This window comes from Marmota monax, unplaced genomic scaffold (genome assembly GCF_021218885.2).
Source record: "Marmota monax isolate L192 unplaced genomic scaffold, Marmota_monax_Labrador192_F-V1.1 WCK01_AAM20220418_F8-fsc00004, whole genome shotgun sequence".
Classification (NCBI taxonomy): domain Eukaryota; kingdom Metazoa; phylum Chordata; class Mammalia; order Rodentia; family Sciuridae; genus Marmota; species Marmota monax.
Window position 1 is genome coordinate 6,222,491 of NW_026692881.1, and position 25,375 is coordinate 6,247,865.

The 25,375-nt window shown below is 45.4% G+C and overlaps 1 protein-coding gene and 1 long non-coding RNA gene across 6 annotated transcripts; both read right to left on the reverse strand.

Moving 5' to 3' along the window:
* Positions 1-8,124: 8,124 nt before the first annotated feature.
* Positions 8,125-9,192, reverse strand: LOC124096235 (uncharacterized). The gene is made up of 2 exons (XR_006852813.2): positions 8,713-9,192; positions 8,125-8,248 (listed from the first exon to the last, which is right to left on the reverse strand). It is a non-coding gene; the product is annotated as an uncharacterized LOC124096235 (long non-coding RNA).
* A 23-nt stretch (positions 9,193-9,215) lies between these two features.
* On the reverse strand, positions 9,216-17,509 carry LOC124096234 (synaptotagmin-15). Of its 5 annotated transcripts, none has more exons than XM_046449910.2 (8): positions 17,259-17,509; positions 16,051-16,255; positions 15,375-15,517; positions 14,234-14,556; positions 12,430-12,600; positions 11,437-11,530; positions 10,344-10,523; positions 9,216-9,779 (listed from the first exon to the last, which is right to left on the reverse strand). In XM_046449910.2, exons 1-8 carry the CDS (start codon positions 17,263-17,265, stop codon positions 9,637-9,639), a joined length of 1,266 nt encoding a protein of 421 aa, XP_046305866.1. In that variant the 5' UTR covers positions 17,266-17,509; the 3' UTR covers positions 9,216-9,636. The 5 variants fall into 5 exon arrangements, with proteins under 5 accessions (XP_046305866.1, XP_046305865.1, XP_046305863.1 ...); XM_046449909.2 differs by having other exon boundaries at positions 11,437-11,557; positions 14,234-14,529; positions 17,259-17,504; XM_046449907.2 differs by having other exon boundaries at positions 11,437-11,557; positions 17,259-17,501.
* Positions 17,510-25,375: the final 7,866 nt, after the last annotated feature.

Genomic DNA, 25,375 nt, shown 5'->3' on the forward strand with positions numbered 1-25,375 from the left:
AAAAACAAAATCAAAAAACAACTAGAAATAGAACTACTATATGATCCAGTTATCTCACTTCTGGGAATATGTACAAAGGAAATGAAATTGGAATATCAGAGATATCTTCACTCCCATGTTCACTGCAGCACTACTATAATAGCCAAGACAAGAAATCAATCTAGGTAATAGCCCCAATCAAGAAAAAACCTCAAAGTCCATAAGCAGTAGAATGGATAAATAGCAAAGCATCATGCAGTATTATACAGCATTGAACATGAAGGATGTATGCTTACATACATGAAGAATAAATCTCAAAACATAATGTGCAATGAAGGAAGCCAGAGACAAAGACTATTTCCTTTCTGATTTCTTAGATTACATATATGTTGCATGGTTGGGTGGTAAAAGCAAAAGCAAAGAAATAATTGCCAAAGAAGTCAGGGAGGAAGAGGCACTGTTTTGGAAGGACCGCACGGGAAGATTCTGGCAGGGCTGGTATACTAGGTACCAGTTTATGGCCTCACAGCTCCAAATCCATCTTTCCCTAAATTATGCTCACCCTCAAATCCCCCTAAGCGGCTCTTTAACGTCGAGAAGGATGTTGAACAGTAGAGGGCGCTGGAGACCCCCTTGCCAAAGGGCGGTATTATTGTGGTGCAGGCACAGAGCCATTAGGGTGGTTCTCTGCCAGGACCCCGCGCCCAGCGCGCGCGGTCCCGGTCCCTGCCACCTCGAGGCCCTGCCTGCCTTGTCAGTAGTGTCCCTCCTGCCCGGGACACCACCATGCACTCTGGGCTCCATCCCCGCAGTATCCCCACTCCCTCCACTCCATCTATCCCTGCCTGGAAGTTTGTCAATCAGCAAACTGTTTGGAAGCAGATGATCAAAAAACAAAGAGCCATCAGAGAGGCTGGTCATTTATCAGATTTAAACTCTTCATCAATGGAAATGAATAGATTATTTACACAGAAAGAAGGGTGGAAGGAAGCAAGGAGGAAGAGAGGGAAGAAAGAAGGTGATATTGAGTATGCATAGCCTAACCCGAAATTAAAAATGGACAAATAGAAGAGGCTTCATCAAAGAGGCACTAAAGACCCTTGAACAGATCCCACACCGGGTTGCAGTGATGTGAAAGCACAACAGGTTGTCTCCATTATTAATTTATTTAGAGCTCTCTATGACCATAACATTTTTGAACATCTAGAATCAGATTTGAATTCCAGCTCCACTGTTTCCTAGCTCTGGGGCCCTGAGAAATGGCATACCCTTCCTGATCCTCACATCTACATGTGGGGAGGTTCCTCCTGGGCTGCCCAGTAGATTTAACAATCTGATGTATAGAGTTCTCTTGCAGTTGCCAAAGATTGGTTCCTTCCTCCTGGGTTTGACAGTCATTCCACTTTGAGAAATGTAATCAATTCCTCTTGAAATAAAGCTAAAGCGGGGAGGGGAAGTGATTTGAGTAAATGACTTCATATTAAATATTAGGGGGAAAACACAATAGATATATTACAGTCTGTCTCCATAATGGCATACTAAATTCAATTAAGAAGTATATCCATTATGTTAAAAGAGCCAGGCTTATGGAATCTAATCAGCAAACCACTTCATTCTTTTTTGCTACTTAACCTATTCAAACCTGTTTAGCAGGTAGCTTCTCCCTGCCCCTTGGGTAAAATATAGGGCAAGTCTTATGACTTTTTTTTTTTTAAATCTCGAGACTGTTTTGATGACTATTAACTAACAAAAAATTTCTCCTGTAACTTCTTGTTCCAAAAAAATAGACTCTGTCCAGCACTTAGCATGTCCAACTTTATGTGGTTGTCTAAACTTCCAACTTCAAGTTTAAGCTTCCCCTTCATTCCTGCCCCCATGCTGGCCTATGCCTGCATCTGACTGCAGCAGGTGATAAACTTGCAAGATTATTTCCTATTACTTTCTATTTTGTGCTTTCATCCCTCCTTCCCCAACTTGCTCATAGGGATGGATGATCATTCTGGAAGGCTCCAGGATGCTATAAGAGAAAGAGGTCACTCAGGGATAGGGAGGGCTCTGGATGAATAGTGCTGTCATGTAGTACTCTGTACTTCAGGAGCTCCTTTCACTGTGGATTGCTTCCCTACGTCTCTGTGACCTTGGTTTGCCCCAGAGTGTGTACTGGCACACAGCATCATTCCATCCCCTTTATAGGTTTTTATTTCATTTTTCTGGAAATTATATTTCCCAGACTCTGTAATGAACAGAATTCCTGCTGACTCTCCCCAATGCAAGGTACTCAGGTGAGGTCAGAAAGCAGCAAGATGGTAAAAAATTGGCTTTTCTTCCTTTGACTGGTAATTGTAATAGTAGGATGCTCAATGCTCTTGCAATAATTTGAGGAGAGAATTCTAGAGTGAAAAATAAGGGAAAACATATTTGGCAATTGACTGTGCAAATTACAGTTCATCATCATTATGGGGTGCCAAATTGGCAGCAATGGCATTTAGGCTCCCACAGTGGCTTCATGGCAGGGGGTTCCACCTGCATATCAGCACAAGTTCCTGAAGTTCTTGTCTCTAGAGAATGTCATGGATATGTGCATTGAATTATCCATGCTAATTTTCATCTCTCCTTGGAGCTGTGTCCATGGTTATGTGGCTTTGCAGTTACTCACAAAAGAAACATGGTTAACTTCCCTGCCCCTTGATTTTCAGCTAGGCTATGTGAACTTGCTTTGCCCAATGAGATATCAGGTGATGGAACATAAGAGAAGACTGTAGAAATGTGTTTTCACATTGGAGCTTACCCTTTTAGCTTCTGCCTTCACCATGGAAAGAGCTTTTCCTGGGTGGCTGCTGCCCCTTCAGCCTGTGCTCAGAGTGAACAAATGTGGAGCAGGTCCATTAACTCCCATTAGGGGTCTAGCCCAGTGTTATGGTTTGGATCTGAAATGTCCCCAAAGTCTCATGTGATGAAGGCTTGTTCCCTAATGCAGTAATATCCAGAAGCGGGACTTTTGGAAAGTGATAGGATCATGAAGGCTCTGACCTCATCAGGGGATTAATCCAGTTGATGGATTAATAATTTGAATAGACTGCTGGGAAGAGGAGGAAACTGTAGGCCGGTGGAACATGCTTGAAGGGAGTGGGTCCTTGGGGCCATGCCCTTTGGGACAATATCTTGCCTCTGGCCCCTTCCTCTTCCTCTGCTTTGTGCCTACCATGAGTTTTCCTCTGCTACATCTTTCTGCCATGATGCCCTTCAGGCCCAGAGCAATGGAGCCAGCTGACTATGGACTGAAACCTCTGAAATCACGAGCCTTCAATAAACTTTCACTCCTTTAAGTTGTTTATGTCAGGTATTTTGGTCATATTGAAGAAAAGGTGAGTAATCTACCCAGCCAGATCCAGAGCTTGAAAGTGAGTTAGTGGCCTACTCTAGATCATTCCACACTCAGCTGACCCATTGAGGCAGGAGACATAACTGCTCATATTGCATTGGGAGGCCCTGATTGTTATATGGCATCTCTACAAGCAACTTCCCCCCCCCTTTGGCTTCACCAGTCTTATAAGAATTATGTGATTATCTCCTGCCACATGAAGTCATTCTCTATTGAGAATTCTTTTGATGTTTGAGGCAGACTGATGCTCACTCTGAGACCAAGTGGAAAACTGAATAAAATGCAGAAAATCTTTTCTAAATTTATTGGAGAACTGCTGAGTTGACAAGCAACTGAAGGGCTATGAAGAAGAAGGAAAGCACAAGAAGGTTAGTTGACATTCTATGAACCACTTTCCTCTTCAGGTTATTTGTTGATTCTGGTGAAGAGGCTGAGCACTTGGGCAGAAGGTCACAACTAAGGGCAGCAAAGGCAGCAGAGTCTCTGCAGCTGGAGAGAGAATAAACTGGAGACTGAGGTTGCCAAGGCATCTAGGACTGGAGGGGCCAAGGTGTCAGAGAGAAGGGGGACACAGAAAAGTCACTCTGATGCTTGGGGGTTGCCCCCTGGACATATTTGCTGAATTATTAAGCTGAGCAGAAAGCCTATGAAAGTCAGCAGGTTTTTGGCAATGTTATAATATTAAAGAAATACAAATCAAAGTTCAGTACCCACAGAAGAAGAGAAGGCTACGTACATACGTACCAGAGTTTTTGACTGGGATCTTTGCAGGATTACATTCTAGAAATTGGGGCAAACCTGAGGTAGAGATAGAGCCTTACAAAAACTGTAACCCAGACTCTAGTCAGTTCAGTACCAGATTAGAGTAAAATGACCCCTACCTACTCTGTCTACCACAGGATGTGGTAATCCATCTCTGGAGGAATATGTTATCTAGTTAATTTCACTGGAACCACTATAATTCCTCAGCATTCAACAATAAATGATCAAGCACTCTTGAAAACATAACTAACCCAATAAAATTGATCCACTAATGACCTAGATATTAATGCTATAAAACACACTTGATTGAGAACATGGAGACATTCATCAAAGAATGGTAATTGATTAGGAGGAATCAGATGAAAGTTTAGAACTGGAAGATGAAGAATAATTGAAGAACTTAGTATAGATTTAACCACAGTTAGACCTGGCAGAAGAAAGAATTATTGAACTATAATACAGGAAAGTATAAAAACTCAGAATCACAGAGATAAAGAGAATAGAAAATATAGTGAAGAACATGAGTGTCTTGTGGGAAATGGTGAAAATATCTAACATATGTTTAACTGATATTTCAGAAGAAGAGAGAAGGAAATAAGAGCAGTACCAATCATTAAAGAAAATTAATTAAGATAAATAGAAAACTGGGCTGAGTACTTTCTGAAACTGATGAAGTTTTATGACCCCGAAGCAGGATAAATAAGAAAATTACACCAAGGCACACAGTGGTGAAAACTGAAGACAGAGAAAGGACACTAAAAACAGCCCAAGGGTGAGGTTGGAGGACATTATCACTTTCACAGGAGAAACAACAGCATGGACAACCACTTGTCAAAGCAATGATCAAAGTTGTTGAGATACCATTTTTAATTGCTGAAAGAAAACAATGTCAACCTAGAATTCTGTATCCACAAAAATATGCTTTAAAAATGAATTTGAAATAGAAAATTCTATTCAAAGTCACAAAAAGCATGCTGCCAGCATTTCTGCACTCTAGGAAATACTAAAGGGAGTTCTCAGGGTAGAAGGAAATTGACCTAAGATAGAATTCCAGAAATGCAGAAAAGAATAAAAAGCAGCAGAAAAAATAAATATGTGCTTGAATATCAATGAATAGTGGTTGAACACAGTAATGACAGTAATGTCTTACTGGGTGTAAAAATATAAAAATGAATATCATCAGATAAATGAACATACACACAAAAAAGAAGAATAGAGGCAGAATTGCTGTGACATTAGAGCATGTCTAACAAGTGATAAAAAGTAAAATGTATATTGGACTATAATAGATAATACATACAAATTGTAATCTCTGTGGTAACCACTAAAGGAATAATTAAAGAATGTGTAAGTAGCAACTAATAGGTATGGGGAGATAGATTTTTTTTTTTAAAAAAAGTAAGTTAATCCACAAGAAGGTTAAAAAATAAAAGGAGGTGGGGGGGAGGGAGGAGAGAAACCATAAAAGAAGTAGAACACGTGAAAACAAATAGTAAGGTGGTTCATATGAATACAAAGGTATCAGCAATTACATTAAATGTAAATGCACCAAGTACACAAAAGGTAGAGTTTCATGGACTTGATTTAAAGGCTATTTAAGGAACATAACAATTATAAGAATGAATAACAAATTTGAAAAAATAGGGGAAAGTGGAAAAAAAGATGCTATTGCAAATTGTAGAGGTAGTTTTTCACAATGATAAAGGGTTCAATCTGCCAGAAAAATGTAAATTTAAATGGGCATGAGCCTAATAACACAGTCTCAAAATATATAGAGAAAAATTGATGAAACTAAAAGGATATATAAATAAATCCACAATATAGTGAAAGGCTATAACCTCTCTCAACAATAGTAAGCAAAACAGACAAAAAATATCCATAAAGATATAGATGATTTGATCAATATAATTAACAAACTTGGCCCAATGGAAATGCATAGAACACCTGTACACAATAACTTTAGAATACATATTCAAGTACAAGGATCATTATAATACAAACATTATAGATAAGTCTCTCATGAACATAACTATTAAGTATAAAAATCCCTCAAAATATAATTGCAGATAAATTCAATTTTAAAAACACCATGTATTTGTGTGTGTCACTCACACACACATTTCTTGTTTCTGTCATAAGAATGTAAATTTGGTTTGATATCCAAAAATCAATCACTATAATTCCTCACATTAAAATAACAAAGGATAAAAATATGATTATCTTAAAGTTTAAAAAAAGCATTAAATAAAATCTAACACCAATTGTGATTAAAAAGAATTTCAGACAAGTTGGGACTATATGGCCATAAGTACATTAAAAGTCATATAACCAGGGCTGGGGATATAGCTCAGGTGGTAGAGTGCTTGCCTCACATGCACAAGGCCCTGGGTTCAATCTGCAGCACCACCAAAAACAAACAAACAAACAAAAAAACCATCATGATGCTTAATGTTGAATATTTATTTATTTATGGTACAGGGGATGGTACTGAACACAGGCCCTTGCACACGCTAGGTACATGCTTTACCACTGAGCTATATCCTCACCCGTTTAATGGTGAATTTTGATTGCTTTACCCCCTGAAATTGAAATTGAGACAAGAAGGCTCACCATCACTACTTGTAGTCACTATTCTGCTAAAAATTTTTACTTTTTGTATATTGATCTTCTATCCTACCACCTTGCTGAACTTGTTCATTAGCTTCATAGTGTGTGTGTGTGCATGCATGTGCATTCTTTAGGATTTTCTATATACAAGAATATGTCATCTCCAAATATTGTTTTATTTCTTCCTTTATGATCTAGGCACCTTTTATTTCTTTTTCTTGTCTAATTGCCTAAACCCTGCAAGAGATATAAGATATAAGGACTGGAAAAGAAAGAAATAAAACTGTTCTTCACAAAGGACATGAATACATACAAAGAATCTGCAAGCTGTTATAGCTTAAATAAATTTAGATAGGCCACTAACTAGATATAAAATCAACATACTTCTGTATCACTAGAATCTCTTTATATTAGCAACAGATAAATATAAAACCTAAGAACAAATCTACTGGAAGATGTGTAAGAACACTTTGCCCAAAAGTGTTATAAGAAAAATTTTAGAAACTTAAATTTAGGGATATACCATGTTAATAGAATAAAGATTCAATATTCTAAAGTTATTAAATGATCACCAAATTGGTCTATGTGTTTACTAAAATCCCATTAAATTATATCACCATTTTTGGTGGAAATTAGCTAGTTTATTTAAAAATGGTTTTATGGAAATGCAAAGGACTTCTTTCTGCTGGAGTTGCGTGCCATCAGAATTCGAGACAAACCAGGCTATGGGAAGCACTGACTCATGGGAAGCACATATGTATTCTTTTGCCCTGACCATGTCTGTATCCCAATGCAGCAATCCCTTCTTCCTTCCCATCTGGCAGACAGCCTGAGAGTCCCCTGCCATTTATTTTTATTTTTTATTATTTTTTATTGGTTGTTCATAACATTACAAAGCTCTTGACATATCATATTTCATACATTTGATTCAAGTGGGTTATGAACTCCCATTTTTACCCCGTATACAGATTGCAGAATCACATCGGTTACACATCCACGTTTTTACATATTGCCATACTAGTGACTACTGTATTCTGCTATCTTTCCTATCCTCTACTATCCCCCCACCCCTCCCCAGTCCCCTGCCATTTAGATTTCTTAGAGATGAATCAAAGATATCAGTATACTCTGTCCTGCAAAGAGAACGTTTATTAACTTTTCCAAGTGACCTTAGAAATGCCATTACTGATCATAAGCCTATAGGGGTGGTTGGTACCTATAGTCTCAGGACCCCAGAAAAACAGAAACAGTTCCACTTTAGTAGTCTTGTCTACCAGCATATAAAGGACTCCTATTATGACTCTACTATGGAACTGTTGGAAAAAACTACTATGGTATAGATTACGTTGAAAATGTGCAAGGGAAATGAGTGAGACAAAGCAGACACAAGATAGTCTATTGATATGGACCAATGCCAGGCAATGCTTGTATTTGTGTATTGACAGAGATCGGAACTGAAGTCAAAGAGGCACAAATTCAGCACAACAATCACCACCTTCTTTTGCTGAAGTTGCTTCACTGCATGAGAAAGGAAAGACACAGGTTCAAAGTTCTGTTCAAGTTATACAATAACAATGCATTGACTACAAGCTCTGCAGTATTAGGTGCAAAAACTGTCAGAGTAGCAGTGATAAGCACAATGACTGCTCATTAACTTAAGTACAACTTCTGGGGAATTGGTGACAGCAATTGTGGGAACTGCCACCTTAATGAATTTTATACTTGTCATAGCACAATAATCATACTGGAATTGCTAGGCTTATAAGAGTTCTCTGACTATACTATGGCCCCATGTGTTTACCATTTCCTGCCCAAAGTGACAGCCTCAGCAATTGATGATATTGACCAAAGTACCATAGAATCCAGCAGCAGATCATCTGCAAGATCAGGGGTATGAGGTTTTGGACCCTGGGGAGGGTACGCCACAGGCAAGACTTGGGTCCTGGGAGGGGGGCCTAACAAACAAGTGAAACCCTCCTCACCTAGCACAGTGAGCCTCTCTGACAGCTCATCTGCCATTTTGTCCATGGGTGGGCTGCTCACAGCATTCTCCCAGTTACATCATCCAGAAAAGTGTATGTTCTTTGCTAGGCAGAAGGCGGAGAAACCGCAGTTGAAATGTAATGCAGTGTAGCATCAACACACTAGGTATAAAATCAACATACTTCTGTATCACTAGAATCTCTTTATATTAGCAACAGATGAATATAAAACACCTAAGAATAAATCTACTGAAAGATGTGTAAGAACACTTTGCCCAAAAGTGTTATAAGAAAAAGTTTAGAAACTTAAATTTAGGGATATACCATGTTAATAGAATGAAAGATTCTATATTCTAAAGTTATAAAATGACCACCATATTGGTCTATGTGTTTACTAAAATCCCATTAAATCATATCACCATTTTTGGTAGAAATTAGCTAGTTTATTTTAAAATGGTTTTATGGACATGCAAAGGACTTCTTTCTTCTTTCTCATTGTTGCATGCCATGAGAATTTGAGACATACCAGGCTATGGGAAGCCATCGAGATGATGGGACCTAAGTTCACCCTGTACTTCCAATCAGATATGCCATCCCTAAATAGAATATTTCTTCTGAACACCTGACACCTGATATCACATCATGACTGTGATGACCAGGAGTCTAGATTCCAGGCCCACACAGCCCCACAGCTAAAGAAGGGTGGAGTGAGTTGCGGGGGTGGGGGGCAGCGCTCCTGGCCACAACTGCTGACTGGGGCAGAGCTTCCTTGTTCCCTCTTTTCTCCTGCCTATCAGCATTCAGGTACCCCTGGTTCATGCTGGCCCAGTGAGACACTGGATGAAATGTCCTTGCTTGTGGCTGCTGCATATGACTGTGCGGTCAGTGAGCTTCTGAAGCAGAACTGCAGTTCTGGGTGCTGGGTCAGGGCTCAGTGGGGCCACAGAGTGCATGCCATCGTTTCACCAGCTCCTTGGGCTTGCTGAGCATCTCGTCCCAGTGCTCCAGCTCTCTACCACGTGTGTACATGTAGGGTCCCACCACCACACGACCCAGAGGGTGGCTCCCTGCAAGAAGAGAGAACTCCATTTGCTCTTGAGCACAGAAGTCACATCACTCACACCCCAACATCCCCAGTGACTTTTCTCTCTGTCTCTGTGTCTTACTTTCCCTTGAAGGAAGCAGTAAGCCCCCTGCTCTCCAAGCATGAGCTGTCAGCCCCTAAAAGGGCCCTTAATTTGCTCTGGGGCTGAAGAACTGCTTTTTTTCTCCCTTGGAAGTCCCAAGGTATGAGAAAATGCAGGCATATAACGCCCACCTTGCAGATCACTGGATTGGTGCTAGGCAGCCATGCAGCCTCCTGATCCCTCCAGTGATTTGCCCAGGAATAGGTAGTAGAGACCATCCATTAGCTTCTTTCTAGGGTACCACAGACAGTCCAACTGGAACTCTGGAATCCCAGCACTCCTGATGACTAGCTGTGTATCCTTGGGCAAGTATCTCAGTTTCTATGTGAGAATTTCTTTAACCAGAGATCAGAGGTTGGATCTCAGCTCCTCCTGAGGTAAGGCATTCATTCTGACTTTGCCACATTACCCCAGTAGCCTGAGGGGTGGGGAGGATATCCTTACTGTCCCCTTCAGTGCTCTGCAGCACTGTCAGGCTGAGGCTGGCGGTGTCCAGCTCGGTGGCATCGGCCTTGAAGCTGAAGGTCTCATTGTACACAGGGTTGACGGAACCCAGCACAGCTGAAGTCTTCTTGGACTTGACAAACTTGTTTTGGTTCATCAGGGACACTTTGACAAACACACCTGAGGGGCAGTGCACACCAGTAACTGGGAGACCAGCAGGAACCCAGCATGCACCCATGAAAGCCTGGTTAGGAGGGTATGAGCCCAACCCAGGCGCCAGGTCCTCATCACTCACAGTGCTGCTGAGGCAAGAGGGTGTGACAAGAGGAAATGGGGTTGATTAATGTCATGTCTCATGGCCAAGGAAATGCTTAGCTCCTTCCTTTTCCTCCCTCTTTGCTTAGGAGACATGTTTGAGCTGACCCTTGTTCATTGGAGCCTGGTAGCACATACCCATCCCTTTCCATCAGGGAGGGGGGCTATCTTCTGAGTGCTCAGGACCCTTGGGTCCCTTGAATACCTGTTTGATCAGAGGGCTACGATTTAGAGGGAGGAGCCCAGATGGCCTTTGAATCCACAAAGAGACACAAACTCCAACAGGCTGCAGACAACCTCTATTTTGCTAGGGGCACCCACAAGGGGCAGGACTTATCTGCTGCTTTTCAGCTCCTGGGTTTTGGAGGCTGGGGAAAGTGGGTTCACTATTCGCTGGGCATCAGTGCCCCAGGGAGTGCTCAAGCCTTTCCCCTGGTAGGAGGGAGGCAGAGTACTGGACCCATTCAGCTGAGGGACAGGTAGAGGCAGAGATAGGCAGGACAGTCAAGGAGCCAAGACACTGCCTTGGAAAACAGGAGGGACAAGGTGTGGTCTTGGATCAGATTAGAGCCTTTGGGAGGGTGCAAGGGGATACAGCCTTGGGTTCTTGCACCAGAACTTTCCATGGATGGAGGGCATATCATGGAAGGCAGTGAGCACTCTTGTGAATGGGTTATGTAGGCAGAAATGAGAATATAAGGGTGAGGGTAAGACTCCAGCCCAAGCCCCAGGTTCACCAGGTGAGATCTTCCCCAGGAGGATAAGGGAGGTGACTCACTGACAACACTTCTGTCTTCCTGGAGCTGGAGGCCTTTGGCACGAAGCACGACCACAGTCAGGCGGTTCAGGTAGTCATTGTAGCTGAGGCAGAACTGAAGGTCGCCAAACTCTGAGGGAGGCTGGGGAGGCCAAGATGGAAGCACCCACCCATCACAGGTATAAGAGGGGCTATAGAGTCCTAGAATGCCTCCTGCCCTCTTGGCAGTCAAGGCTAGGGTGCAAGTGATACACCCCAATGGGTTCCTTTGAGCCCCAATCATTTTATAGATGGGGAAAGTGAGGTCTGGAGAGTTAAAGGGACCTGTGCAGTATGTTGATTTGACATTCTATTTCAAAACTCTGAAGTCTAAATATTCCAACATCCAGAACTTGTTGAATGCTAAGTGGAAAGTTTCATATCACGAAACTTTTTTTATGAACGAAATTATTTAAAAACATTGTATTAATTTTTTGTTGGACTTGGGTCTTATTTGTACGTATTTATATATACATACAAATATTCAAAAAATCCTAAATCTGAAACACTTCTGATCTGAAGCATTTTGGATAAGGGGTACTCAACCTGTAATATGGATCAGAGCCAAGAATTCACACACAAGTCTATGGGGTTCCAAAGCCTATGCTGAGCCACGTGGATCCTTCCCGGGGGATGGGAGAATGATAGATAAATATTTCCCTGGGCTGGTCTATTTGTGCTGTCATTTTTCTTAGTGGTGGGAATCCAAATGTGCATTTTTTGGATCGATCCAGATAATATGACAGCCAGTGTGGAAAGACCTTAGGTGACCCCTACCGGCCCAGGAGGAAGTCCATCCCAACTCTTCTCAGGAGCTAGCTCATGGATTGGGCCTGCCTTCCTGACTCCCTCCTGTAGGGTGGTATGCAGTGTGCTGAGGACTGATGTTGGCCGGCAGGTGCTGGGTGGGCTTTGAGAATGCCTGCTGGCTGCCCACAGCAGTGCTGACTGTACGTCTGGTGACCTCCACCTTACCTCCAGGCTCTCAGCCTCTAGGTCTCTCCAGAAGACATGGTGGCAGTCACCTGCTAGGGTCTCATTCTTCAGCGGGAACAACACCTGTCCCAGGAGTTGGTGCTTCCTCTGTCTGTTCACATGGTACACTGAAAACTTCAGCACCCTCTGGGTCACACTCTTGCAGGATACCTGCGGGAGATGAGGATGCAGGCCAGGGTCAGGCATCGGGGTAGATGATGGGATGCTGACATGTGTGACATAGGCACTTTTACTGAGGGGTACCTAAACCAGGCATCTACATACCCCAGACCCAGACATCCTGTGGGGACCCTTCTCCACAGCAGGGCCAAGCACACATGGGAAGTGCAAGTGCATGCTAGAGCCTTGTTGCACAATGTGCTCTGAGGATATGCAGCATCAACAACTGCCTGGGCCTTGTTAGAAAGGCAGGATCTTGGGCCCCATCTTGGGCTCATGAATGAGAATCTGCTCCTGAACAAGACTGCTAAGTGCTTTGCCTGCCCATTAAATGTGCCAGGACATGACCTATCTACTATCAGAGTTGGGTACAATATTCTCCCCTCTCAGAGACTTGGCCTCTTCACCTGTAAAATGGGGATCATGGTTCTTCCTGTCTGATTTGTAAAGCCCCAGTCACCGTCTGAGCTATATAGATGGCCAATTAGTACTCATTTCCTTCTCTTGCTCCTTCTCCTACTTTTTCCCACTCAAAGCACAAAGAGGATAGGATCAAGTATGGATGGGGTTGGGTGGGGAAGGGGTGAGTAAAATGAATGAATGAATGGATAAGCATGGTGCATGACTGTGTACGTTAGCAAGGCTGCAAGGCACTCCTTGGATCCTGATGTCCTAAGATGGGGCAAATTCACCTGTGAATTCTCACTGCTTCTGACCCAGCAGGACAGCCTGGAACAAGGCTGCCCCTCCTCCCAGTTCTCAGCATTGGAGGAAAGCATGAATCATAACTCTGGCCTCAGTAATCATGCTCTTTCTGGAAGTGGGATTGTCTTTCCTTACCTCTCAGGCCAGCATGCTGTACTGATCTTGAGAAAATGTTTGTCAAAGGCCTCTTGGCAGGTCTCAATTGCTGACTTCCCCTAAGGGCCCCTAGTCACCTGTTGAGGCTCCCAGGCCCTTTCCAGCCAGATGCCCTAATGGCCTCTCTACCTGTAAACCCAGAGGGGTTCAGCCCGAGGTGCAGCAAAAACACAGTACCTGCCCCAGTGTGGCTCTTGGTCCCCGTGCCAGCCTCTAAAAGCAAGCATAGGACAGTTTCTGCCCCGACTCCAAAGGGCCTGAGGTAACTCTAAGCAAAATGAATATTCATCTTCCTTGGGTAACCTTGCCAGAAACCCCTTATTGTTTCAGGTTTTTGGAATGCTTTCTCTGAGACTCGTGGGCTAGAGCCTAGAATTTAGTAGGTGCACCAAAATGTGTTTTCTTCCTCTCCTCTAGGCAGCCAGGACAGGCTGGTCCCTTTCATCAGGGCCCACCTCTTTTTTTTTTTTAATTTTTTTTTTTAATATTTATTTTTTAGCTTTTGGCGGACACAACATCTTTGTTTGTATGTGGTGCTGAGGATCAAACCCGGGCCGCACGCATGCCAGGTGAGCGCGCTACCGCTTGAGCCACATCCCCAGCCCCAGGGCCCACCTCTTATAGACCCTGACTTGGTCAGCTTGTTAAGCAGATCTGGAGGCACCAATGGTCCCAGGGGCTAAACAGAAGGCTGGACTGTCCTGCATAATGTTCCTTCCCATAAGGCTGGAAGACACAGGCCCTGTCTGCCCAGGGACTATACCTGGAAGATGAAGTGTTCATCAAACTGTGGGCTGGAGGTTTTGCGTTTGGTCTTGGACTGGAGGAAGCGCCGCTCATCAGGCAGTAGGTGGAGCTTCACCAGGAGGCTGCAGGTCTCAGAGGGTGCTTGCAGCAACCGTGCCTTGATCAGGCCCACCAGCAGCTGCTCAGTCTCCTGCTGGTATTCCACAGAGAACCACAGCCGGCCCAGGCAGCCGTCAGGGAAATGAGTTTCACTTGTGTCCTCTGGAAACTTGTACAACTCTGGGTTGATGGTCCCCACCACACCTGCATCTCCTACAACAGAATGGCTTGAAGGTCTGGCTGGCAAGAGGAAGACAGGTACATGGAAGATAGTAGCAAGATCTAGCCATATCACTATTGTGGCCCTTCTCCCTTCATCTGAGCCTCAACTAGTCTGACCACCTCTACCTCACTCTCTTCTCCAGACTATGAAGGTGACCTCCCTCTGGTGCATGTAAGCATTCCATTACCCATTCAATGCCTACTCCACACACCTGTGCCCTATGGTCAACTCCTATCCCTGGAGGTCAAGGCATGCTTTCCAGTACATTCTGTCCAGCACCTGGCCTGGTCCCTTTCCTCGGTGCCTAGAGAATGACCCAGTGATAACATGTTGCATTTTTTTCTTCCTCTTCAAATTGGAAGTACCAAGCTGATTACTGGGTGGTTCCTGAGAAGGTCTCTTGGGAGATTTTCAGAAGCAAAGAGGAGACTGGAAAATTGTCTCTACCTCCTACACTTCTGCCTTCTCAGTTGGCCATCATCTCCTGGAGCAGGGTGTTGTATAAGTTCTGCACCTGGTTACACCTACTTTTGAATCCCAGACCTGTTGCTTATTGCCTCTGAGACCTTGGTAAGGCACTGCTGCTAAACTTCCAGAATGTAAAATGAGTTACTTCCTTCCCCACCAAGATGTTAAGGTCTAACTCCAAAACAGCACAGTGGTCATATCTCAAGGGCATGAAGTGCAGTCGGTACTTGGTAAGTGAAAGTACCCAGAAAGAATGGTCTCTGGGTAACTCTGGCCTTCCTGGGCCAGAGGCTGTTTAGCAGCCAGACTCGGGAAAGCAGGTGGATCCACCAAGCCCAGGCAGACCCTGACCTGCGGGAGTACTCACCAAGATTGCCACTGGAGGTATGAGGCAGGAGCTCTGGGGCTAGACAGGGGTCCTGTGGGGCCCGGGACAGCTCTTTGTTATGCAGGGGTACCCAGTCTCGGCCTTGGAAGGAAGGGGGCACCATGAATGGCACACCTGATGGCCTGTTCAGAAGTAAAGAAACAAAATGTAGATGGCAGGTCAAGGGTGGGGCCTCAGTGTGCTCAGCCAAGAGGGGTTGAGTGCCAGGGACTGGAGGGAGAAAAGTCACTGGGAGCCAGGAATAGGTAAAAGCATCATTTTCTGGGTCCACACCAGGATGGACAGACACACACACACACACACACACACACACACTCACAGCCAGTCAGTGCCTCTGTCTGCCCACAGCAATGGGGTATTGGAGAAAGAAAAATAGCCTCCAATGTCAGCCTACCCAGTTTCTAATTCCTGTTCTGCCTCTTACTAGTTTTGAAGCCTAGACCTGTTACTTTATGTTCTCTGAGCCTTGGTTTACTCAGCTAGACATGGGTTCACAATGCCTATCTCACAGCTTATGGTGAAGTTTCTGGGTTTCTTTGCCGTGGGCTTGCAGGAAGAGCTCTAAAAACAGAACTTTTCTTTTTCACCCAATCCGATGGCAACTCCACAGAGAGGACCCTAGAGAAAGAACCACTTGGCCCCCATCCTGCCTTACCTGCTCAGCTGGGTCCTGGAATGTAGCTGACAGCGCTTGTCCCCCTGTCTGCTGGAGGCAGCGCTGATGGCGGTGGCTGGTGTCTCTGGCAGCTCCTCATAGGTGAAGGTGGCACAAAACCTCCTCCACAGACAGCAACTCACACCAGTCAACAGCAGTAGAAGCAGGCCCCCAAGGATGCCCCCAATCACCAGGGCCAGCTGCTCTGAGGACAGAGACCACCAGGCAGACAGTGATGCCTGCCTGGTGAAAGCCACTCCCCCACACAGCTCTGACCTGTGGGGGCAAGATTGGGGTAGCAACCCCACACCCTGGGTTATATTTCTGGAGTAATGCTGAAGCAAGCGGCTGGCTGGACTCTGCCAGGTCTCAGTGGGACAAGGCATTTCCATTGGGGCCCTAGTGTCTGCCCCCCGGAAAGCCTTAGTGTTTCTCTTGGAAAGCAGCAGGCCCTGGATTTGAGATTGTGACTGAAATGAAGTGTTTCTTGTTTTTTTGATTGGAAATCAAATCTTCTCCTACCAGAGCCTTCAACTTCCCTGAGATCCTTTTGAGGTTTGAAGGTGGTCTTGTGGATAAGCACACACGGCAAGGAAAGCCCAAGGAGGAACCCATGCCCCTGATGTGGCACCCAGGTTCCAGCAGGTTCTGGACGTTGCTGTGAGGCTGGACTCATCTTGGGTTTGGTAACCTTCTCTAACACCAGTTCCCTTCCCCAGCCCTCTATCAAGATGAGCCTGTACTTAGGGGAGATCATGGGAGGCAGTGGAGAGGGGTGTGGGGCAGCAGTTGTGGGAAACAGAGACATATGGGCCTTTCCCTGTTGCACTCACACGCCTATATTTGTGGGTTCCTGGGAGGCTTTGCCAGGAGCCCGCTGAGGACGCGTTGGCCCCTTTCAACTGGTCATCACAGAAGGACAAAGGGGCACTTGAAGGGGCGGGGGCTTCCCGGGCTCCAGGCTCTGGGTTATTGACCAGCTGGGGTGGTGAGAAGGCCAGACCCCGACACTTTCTAACTTGGCAATTGTTTTCCAAGAGCCGACCTGTCTACTCCATTCTGCACTCCTCTAGGAGCCGGGCTGAGGCCAGACTGGGCAGGAGCTGTGGCCCAGCAGGGTCTGCAGGGCGGAGGCAAGTGCTGGAACCTGTCGCCCAGAGTAGCCTCTCATGACTTAGAGCCCGGGGCAAAGAAGACAGGGCACTTACCCGCCATGAGGCTGCTCTGTCCGGTCTTGGGGCGCCAGATGGGGCTCAATCTCTAGGGTCTCTGCATCTCCTTCTGGAGCCGCGGGGCAGGCACTTCAGGCGTGGCGCAGGGCCATCGGGAAGTCGCGGGGGCGATGGGTTGAGGGTTGCTGCCCTGAGGTTCGCAGCGGAGTGGCTGGCGGGGGCAGGGATCCGGAGTTCCGAGGCCAGAGCTCCGCCCCAGCCCGACCCTGGCAGAGGCCGGGAGGGGCGCGGAGCCCGCGGTGCGCTCTCGGAAACCGCCCGGCTCCGGGCGGGGCGGGTCTCAAGCGTCCTCAAGGCTCCCTGAAGCTACGGGCTGGGTGGGCTGCAAAAAGGAGGGCAAAGCTAAAGCCTTCTCCACCAGGTTGTGACAGAGAACTCCACATCTGGTCCCTCACACCTGTTGTCCTTGGCATATGTCGTATCAAGTTGACCTCATGGGTCATTGTCGCAGTGGACAAAATAACCAAGAGTTGAGAGAGATTCTGGAGCTCGATCTGGTAGGGTTCCTACTCTGGCTCCCCACCCGCCAGCTGTGAGAGTTGGCCCACTTCAGTTTAACCCTCTGTGCTCCCTCTCCTTGGTTGGATAATAACAGCATTCCCGGGGGTTAATGTGTATAAGGGGTTCTCACAAGGATGATTGGCCCAACATTGACTTACAATGTATGTAAAGGGCACTTAAATTAAAAAAAAAAATAGTGCAGTGTGTTCCAGCCACTGCTATGGAGACTATATGACTGAGGGAGTTGTCCCCTGGGTCATCTACTCACAGCCCTTAATACTGTGGCAATTACTATCAGACCACCTGCTGGTGAACACAGCCTTGGTCAAGAGGCTCCTGGAAAGGCACTGGGGTCTTCTGTGCTTTGGCATCAAGTGGATGCAGTCCAAGGATACCGCACCCTACTCTCATCTGCACACATCCCCTTGGAGAGGACCTGAAGGGGAGAGCTTGAGACTTGGAGGTGTCTCTTTCATGAAGGTGATGTCTAAAGATAGCCTGAATTGGCCTCCCCTAGTCATCCATGCCTAGGGAAGGCTGGGTAGGCAAGTGGGAGGGAGGGGACTCAATAGTCAGTGGGCATGAGGATCTGGTCCTGCTGGGTCACCCTAGGCGGAATAGGTGGTAAATTGGGGTATCCCTCATCTTGTGGCCACCTTCTGCAACTATGGGCAGAGGCAGTGGTCACTCTCCTTGTGGAGTATGAATTTAGGGAGGAGGTAATGACAAAGCAGGATCCCCACATTTGGTCAGCCACACTTTTTACCCCACCATTACTCTTGCTAAGAACCAGGCAGAGGTCTGTATTTCTCCTACTGTCATCTCTCCTGGCACAAACTTGCCTTCAGGCTCCAGTCAGACTGGAGTGTCAGGAGGATCACAGGACCCTGACTTCTGCTTCCACATAGGTAACCAATGGAGGCCACAACTGGAGCAATGTCTCCAAAATGGGGCACTGCCAAATGTCCCATCTTCATCTCATGTGTGCGTTAGATATCTGTACTTTTTAGTTTCCCATTGCACTGCCTTAAATTAGAACCGATTTAGCTCTTTAAAACATAAGTTTAGTGTAAGAAACATTTACCCAAATCCATCTGGCTACTTTTGTTTGTGGCAGAAACTGCACTGTTCCTGTACCCCCAGGTTTTAAGCCTCATTTACATTTGAAAAATGGACTTGCTCATGCTGGGAGAAGAATGTTATAATTTTTACTTATTAAAGTTGACTCATATATATATTTTTTTTTGGCTGGGGGTACCAGGGATTGAACTTTGTGGCACTCAACCACTGAGCCAGATCCCCAGTCCTATTTTGTATTTTATTTAGAAACAGGGTCTCACTGAGTTGCTTAGGGACTCACTTTTGCTGAGGCTGGCTTTGAACTTGTGAACCTTCTGCTTCAGCCTCCCCAGAAGCTGGGATTACAGGTGTGCACCACCAGGCCTGGCACCTCATAATGTTTTTAAAGTTAAAAAATATATATCTTAATGTTCTAAGAGACAGAAAGATGTCTTCCTTTTGGAGGCTCTAGCAGAGAAGCTATTGTCTTGCCTTTTCCAACTTCTAGAGGCTACCTACTAGAGGACCCCCTATCTTCAAAGCCAGAAGCACAGCATTTTCTTATTTGACTCTGGGTCATTTTAATAACTGTTTCTGCCTCCCTCTTATAAGGACCCTCAAGATTATATGGGTCCCACTATACAATCCAGAATAATCTCCACATATCAGTATCATTAAGTGATTCACATCTGTAGTATCCCTTTTGCTATGTAAGAGACTCATGGATTTTGCGTACTCATGGGTTCTGGAGTATGGATATCTTTGGGGCCATTATTGTATTGACCAGAGAGATCCCATGCAGCACTTTGGAGTGGTAGAGGTGGTGGCTTACATTCTGCCTCCTGCTGTCTGGAGCTCTCAGTGTGTCCCATGGCTGCACTCAGGCAGCTAATAAGGTTCTCATGACCCCTTTGTGGTAATTTTTCAATAGCCTTGATCCCTCTCCCCAGATGTCCTGCACCCGAGCCTGACTGTTCTGTGCTTCGGTACCAACTGTCTCACACACACATGTTCCTTCACACTGTGTTCCAAATAGCCCCAGACAGCTCCTTGTGCTCAACAAAAAGTATATTGAGCCAACAAAAATGATGTGGAGCCAACTCCACATAATGGATATGATATCCCATCCACATGGGCTGTCTCCATGGTGGGGCCTAAGCTGTGCAGGGTCTATTCTGAATGTGGGGTGGGATGGTGTGTGCTCTTTGAAAAGTGAACTCCTGTTGGCCAGTCAGGCCCGAGCTGCCATTCTTCCCCCCCCAGGCCCATGTTGTATCTTTTCAGGGTGCCCATTCTCCTCCCTGGTCTCCTTCTCTGATTGCTAGCAGTCACCAAATCCTTCCAGCTCTTTCTCTGTTCATCCATCATTACCAAAATGCTCATCCTGGCCTCCATCAGCTCACACCTTCAGAACTGCATCAGCTTCCTCTGTACTCCCCAGATTCTATCCTGTACCTTTCCCCAGCTATGTCATCTGGGCTCTATCCCATCCCTCTGTGATACTCAACGTCCAGTCTGGTGAAGCTACTCTGGAACCTCTGCCAATTAACTGGCTCCCTCTCAGCATATCTGAAATACTGTGTCCCTCCTGTCCTCCTTCCCTGTTGCTCATCTCAGGTTCTCCTCCATTAAATCTTTTGTCACCCACTCCTTGTCCTCAATGTTCCTACAGATACCATATTGACTATGGGATTGTGGGCTGTGACCACCACTCCACTGTACTCTCCTGGTAGACCAGCACCTCCATGTAGGCAGGGGCCATGTTTTATTCAGCTGGACATTCCCAGTGTCCACCCCCAGGATGAAGAATGTACTAAATGGTAAAGGGCTTGTGCCTTCAGGATGAGCTCCCTGGTTTCTGTTAGCTTTGTCCATGTAGCTGACACATTGTGGATCACACATTTGGGCCTGGAAGGAGTTCCCCGGCCTTGTCCTGGACACTACCTGCTGGGTTTGCTTATGTTGCTAGCTGTGTTGGCAAGTACCTTCTACAGCCAGTCCACCATGTTTTGGGTCTTCCTCTGCTGGAAGACAGAGCAGGTGGCAGCAGAAAACTCATCTTTCTTGTGAATCCTGATATTATGGGCATTGCGATGCAGGCTGGATCTTTTGTCACTGAACCTTATGTCAGCCTGCAGTGGATCATGCCCTTAGTTAAGGACATTAAAGAAGGTTCATGGTCAGCCCAGTAAGTGGTGGAGCTTGACCTGGCTACCTGGCCCCCTTATTCTTTCCTCCTCACTGACCGGCCCATGCAAAACCCCAGGAAACCATTTCCTATGGAGATGCCCATGAACCAGGCCAAGAGCCTTAGGCACTGTGGCTAATCTCCCTTCCATCCACTGTCCCACAGGGCCTCTGAGATTGGTCTGGCCTGGAGCCAATTCCACATAATAGAAGCACTTCCCAGGGCTGGCTGCAGTCCTGGCCCTGCTTCCTGTTTTCAGATCGTGCTCCTTACCAGATCTCTGGAGCTGGGAACCTGGAAACAGGAGCAGACATGATTTCTCTCGCCTGTGGGCAAAAGGAAGTCATATTTCCATTGGCAAGAGCATTTCCAAGGAGAGTGGCAGGAAGTCCAAGAGTTTAAAGGCCTACAAATGCCTGCAGGTGATTAATAATTCAGTGCAGTGGATGATTCATGAGAAAGGCCACTTTTAATTAACCTTAAGAATCAGTCCCTGTCTAAGGAAGTGTCATCTCTCATCACTTAGGAACAGAGAGGCTGGGGCAGAATAAAGGCCATACCGAGAGATGTGTACAACACTGTGTTTCTCACATTTATGTAAATTCCATCCCGGTCACCTCAGGTCCCTCTTTATGAGAGGGGGAAAGATTCCCCTCCACAAGCACTCTATCTTTTGTTCTGCTAGGGTGGCCTCAGGCTCAATTTCCTACAGCTACCTGTTACGGTTTGGATCTTAAATGTCCCTAAAAGGCCAGTGTGATGAAGGCTTGGTAACCAGCCAAGAGTAGTATTGGGAGTTGGTGGAACTTTTTAGGAGGTGGGGTTTAGTGGAAGGAAATTAGGCCATTGTGGGTAAGGCCCTGAAGGAGATAGTGGAACCTTCACTGCTTCCTCTCTCATTCTTTGCTTCCTGGATGCTCTATTATGTACTCCCTGCTCTGATGGTCTCTTCATCATAGGCCCCAAAACAATAGAGATAACTGTGGACTGAAACCTCTGAAGCTGTGAGCCAAACAAAAATTTCCTTCTTACAAGTTGTTTATCTAAGGTGTTTGTTTGTTTGTTTGGTTTTAGTTGTAGATAGACACAATACCTTTAATTTATTTGTTTATGTGGTGCTGAGGATCGAACCCAGTGCCCCACATATGCGAGACGTGCCCTCTACCACCGAGCCACAACCCCAGAGCCCTATCTCTGCTGTTTTGTCACAGTGATGGAAAGTTCACTAATATAAAACCCTTTCTTTTGAGGAGCTGAGAGGTGTGATCTCTTTGTTGGGCCAGGAGTCTCCCCTGTCTCCTCCTCCACCATGCTGGCTCCAAATGTATCCCATCCTGTGGAGAAGCACCTAGAATGTGAAGATAGAGCCCAGGACCCACCCCTGGACTCACTGCTGCACCTCAAGAGTATTTTCTGCTCCCCTGCTCTGTTCTCCCTTCTGCTTCCTCATGCCTGGTAGCCCTCTCCCTTACTAGCACCACCATTCTGACTTCTCTTTCTAGGGGACTACTTCCCCAGCTCTCTTTCCTGCCAACATAGTCTTTATGAAGCTGATCCCATCCTTTTTCCTACATCACTTCCTCACTTGTTTGGGGGTTGGCACATGACCACGCCCAGCCATTCTACCTGTTTTACTCCTTGACCACAGTGGTAGGTTTAGGGATAAAACTGTGATTCCCAACAGTCTGGTTGGGATCAACCCTAGAATTCTTGTGGGATTTATGGGCAAGAGACTCTAGTTTTGGGTGAGAGTTGTTGAGCTTGAAGAGCTGTCTGTGGCTGTTTGGTGAACAGTGTGAAGGAACATGTGTGTGTGAGACAGTTGGTACAGAAGCACAGAACAGAAGTGGAGGCCCAGAGAGAACTGATGTGCTGTCTAAGCTCTGTATCTTATTGTGCTCCAGTTTTCTATCCCTGGACTGTTCAATAAGTTGTCTCTTGTGTTATCTTTAGCTATAAAGATGTGATTTTTGTCTCTTGCAACTTAAGAGTCTTATTACAATAGTCCCTCTTATACATAGTTTCACTTTCTGAGGTTTCAGTTACCTAAAGTTACAGGTGATCTGAAAATATTAAATGGAAAATTCCAGAATAAGAAACTTATGAATTTTCACTTATGTGATGTTTTGAGTAATGTGATGAAATCTCATACCATTTATTCCTTCCCACCTGGGATGTGAGTTATTCACTTGTTCAGTGTATCCATGCAGTATATGTTACCTTACAGTTAGTCATAGTAGCCCTTTATCAGACTGTTGTGATATTGCAGTGTTTGTGTTCAAGTAACCCTTACACAGTGGCCTAATACTACAGCATAATGCTTATGTCAGTCACCTCCCTTCATCTCATCACAAAGGCATTGCATCTTCTCACATCATCACAAGAAGAAAGGTGAGTAAAGTTTTAAAAAAAGGTATTTTTAGAGAGAACATTTACATAACTTTATTATAGCATACTGTTATAATTTGTTCTATTATTAGTTATTGTTATTCATCTCTTACTGTGCTTAATTTATAAGTTAAAATTTATATAGACATGTATGGGTAGGAAAAAAAACAACATATTTAGGGTTTGTGGTTTTAGGTATCCAATGTGGGTCTTGGATAAGGGGGGCCTTGTATGAGGGTTAGCAAAGGCAGAGATGATTGGGATTGGGATGGAGGTGGCAAACTCTGTGATGCTCTTATCCCATTTTACTCAGGTGGAAAGTGAGAATGGCTGGGGTGAGGGGCTGACTGATGCAGGACTGAGTGAGTTTGGCATCAGCTATGCCAGCTCCAGTCTCTGAGCCACCAAAGATGCCCCTTAGCATAGAGCAAAAGTTAGGGACTGATGCAAGGCTTCTCCTTCCTGAATCATCACCTTAGATCTCACAGCTGTCTCAAGGACATTGACCCCTGGGGGAGGTGTCTTATCAATCAGCGTTTTTTGTTTCTTGGGTGATTTATTTCTGTGTCCTCTACCAACCCTGCCTCTTCATGGCTGCTCTGTTGCTAGCACCAGACTCAGATTTTTATAGGGGCAGCAATGTGCTTACCTTCCAGGGATAGGTCCAGATGGGCCAAGCCATTAAGGGACTCATTGCCATCCCCTTTTACAGAGAGGATGACCTGGCCTATGAGACATGTGAATGAATCTTCCAGGGGGCTGTCCCTGGAAAATCTAGAGAGATGGGTGGGGCAGACAGTGGAGGCTGAGAAATAAATAACTCTTGTTGGACACATACAGCCCTGGATGATAAGACCTCACATCAAGGAAACAATAATCCTTGGGACAGCTGTGTGACCAGGGTTGATAATTCAGGAAAGACTTTTTTTTTTTTTTGACATATTGAGATGTTAAATTAACATTTTGCCTGAGTCACTAAGAAATTAGCTATCGTACTTCAAAGAGTGATGAAAGACGGAGATATAGATTTTTCAAAGGTGGCTGGGAGCCTGCTGGACAACTGGCCCATTGAGAGATAGGAAAGACTAAGAGTTGGAGGAGGGAAAGGATTTGTCAGGTTCTTTTGGTGAGGGCTGGAGCTGTGATGTAGACTCCTGCCAGGGGGGCGGGCAGATGGAGTAGCTACAGCCTTCCCTTTAGCTCAGAGAACACTGGCTTTAACTGAACTTCTCTGAGTACTTGCTTTCTATTTCTTGGAGTTTAGGAAGCAGGTAGACTGAACATAGGCAACTGGGGCTTCTGATAGGATGGTAGAGAGAGAACAGGAGAGAGCAAGCTGGTGCTGCATAGAGAAGTAGCTGTACTTCCTTTAATAGTGGGTCAAAAGCCTGTGGATATTGGGAATCAGATAAACCATTTGGACTGGGAGTGCCACTGGCCTTCATCTGGGAGATTTGTCAGGATGTGCATATTCTTCATGACCAGATATGGGCCACATGAATGAAAAAACTGGTGTGTGATTGTCTTAGTCTGTTTCATGTTGCTATATCAAAATACCTGAGATTGGGAACTTTGTAAAGAAAAGAGACTTTTTTGGCTTGCAATTCTGGTTGCTAGAAGGTCTAAACAGCATGACATCCATGTTCTGGCAAGAGCTCCCTAGCTATATCACATCATGGCAGGGGAAAGGAAAGGAAACCAAGTGAGGGCAGAAGGGTCAAGCCATGGGATGATCTTGCTTACAACAACCTGTTCTCTTAAGAACTAACCTAGTTACAAGAGACCTGACCCAATACCAAAAGGCAACATGAATCCATTCATGAGGGTGGGGCTCCTATGCCTAATTATCTTCCACTAGGCCCCACCTCTTAAAGGTCCCCCAACGTCAATTCTGCTTCACTGGGGACCAAGCTTCCAGTATGTGAACCTCAGCACTACAGAGCACTTCCAAACCATA

Coding starts and splice junctions, on each gene's coding strand:
- LOC124096234 (XM_046449907.2), bottom strand. Junction 14,557..15,374: donor TACCTCCAGTGGCAATCTTG/GTGAGTACTCCC, acceptor TCCTCTTGCCAG/CCAGACCTTCAAGCCATTCT. Junction 12,601..14,233: donor ATGAACACTTCATCTTCCAG/GTATAGTCCCTG, acceptor CATCTCCCGCAG/GTATCCTGCAAGAGTGTGAC.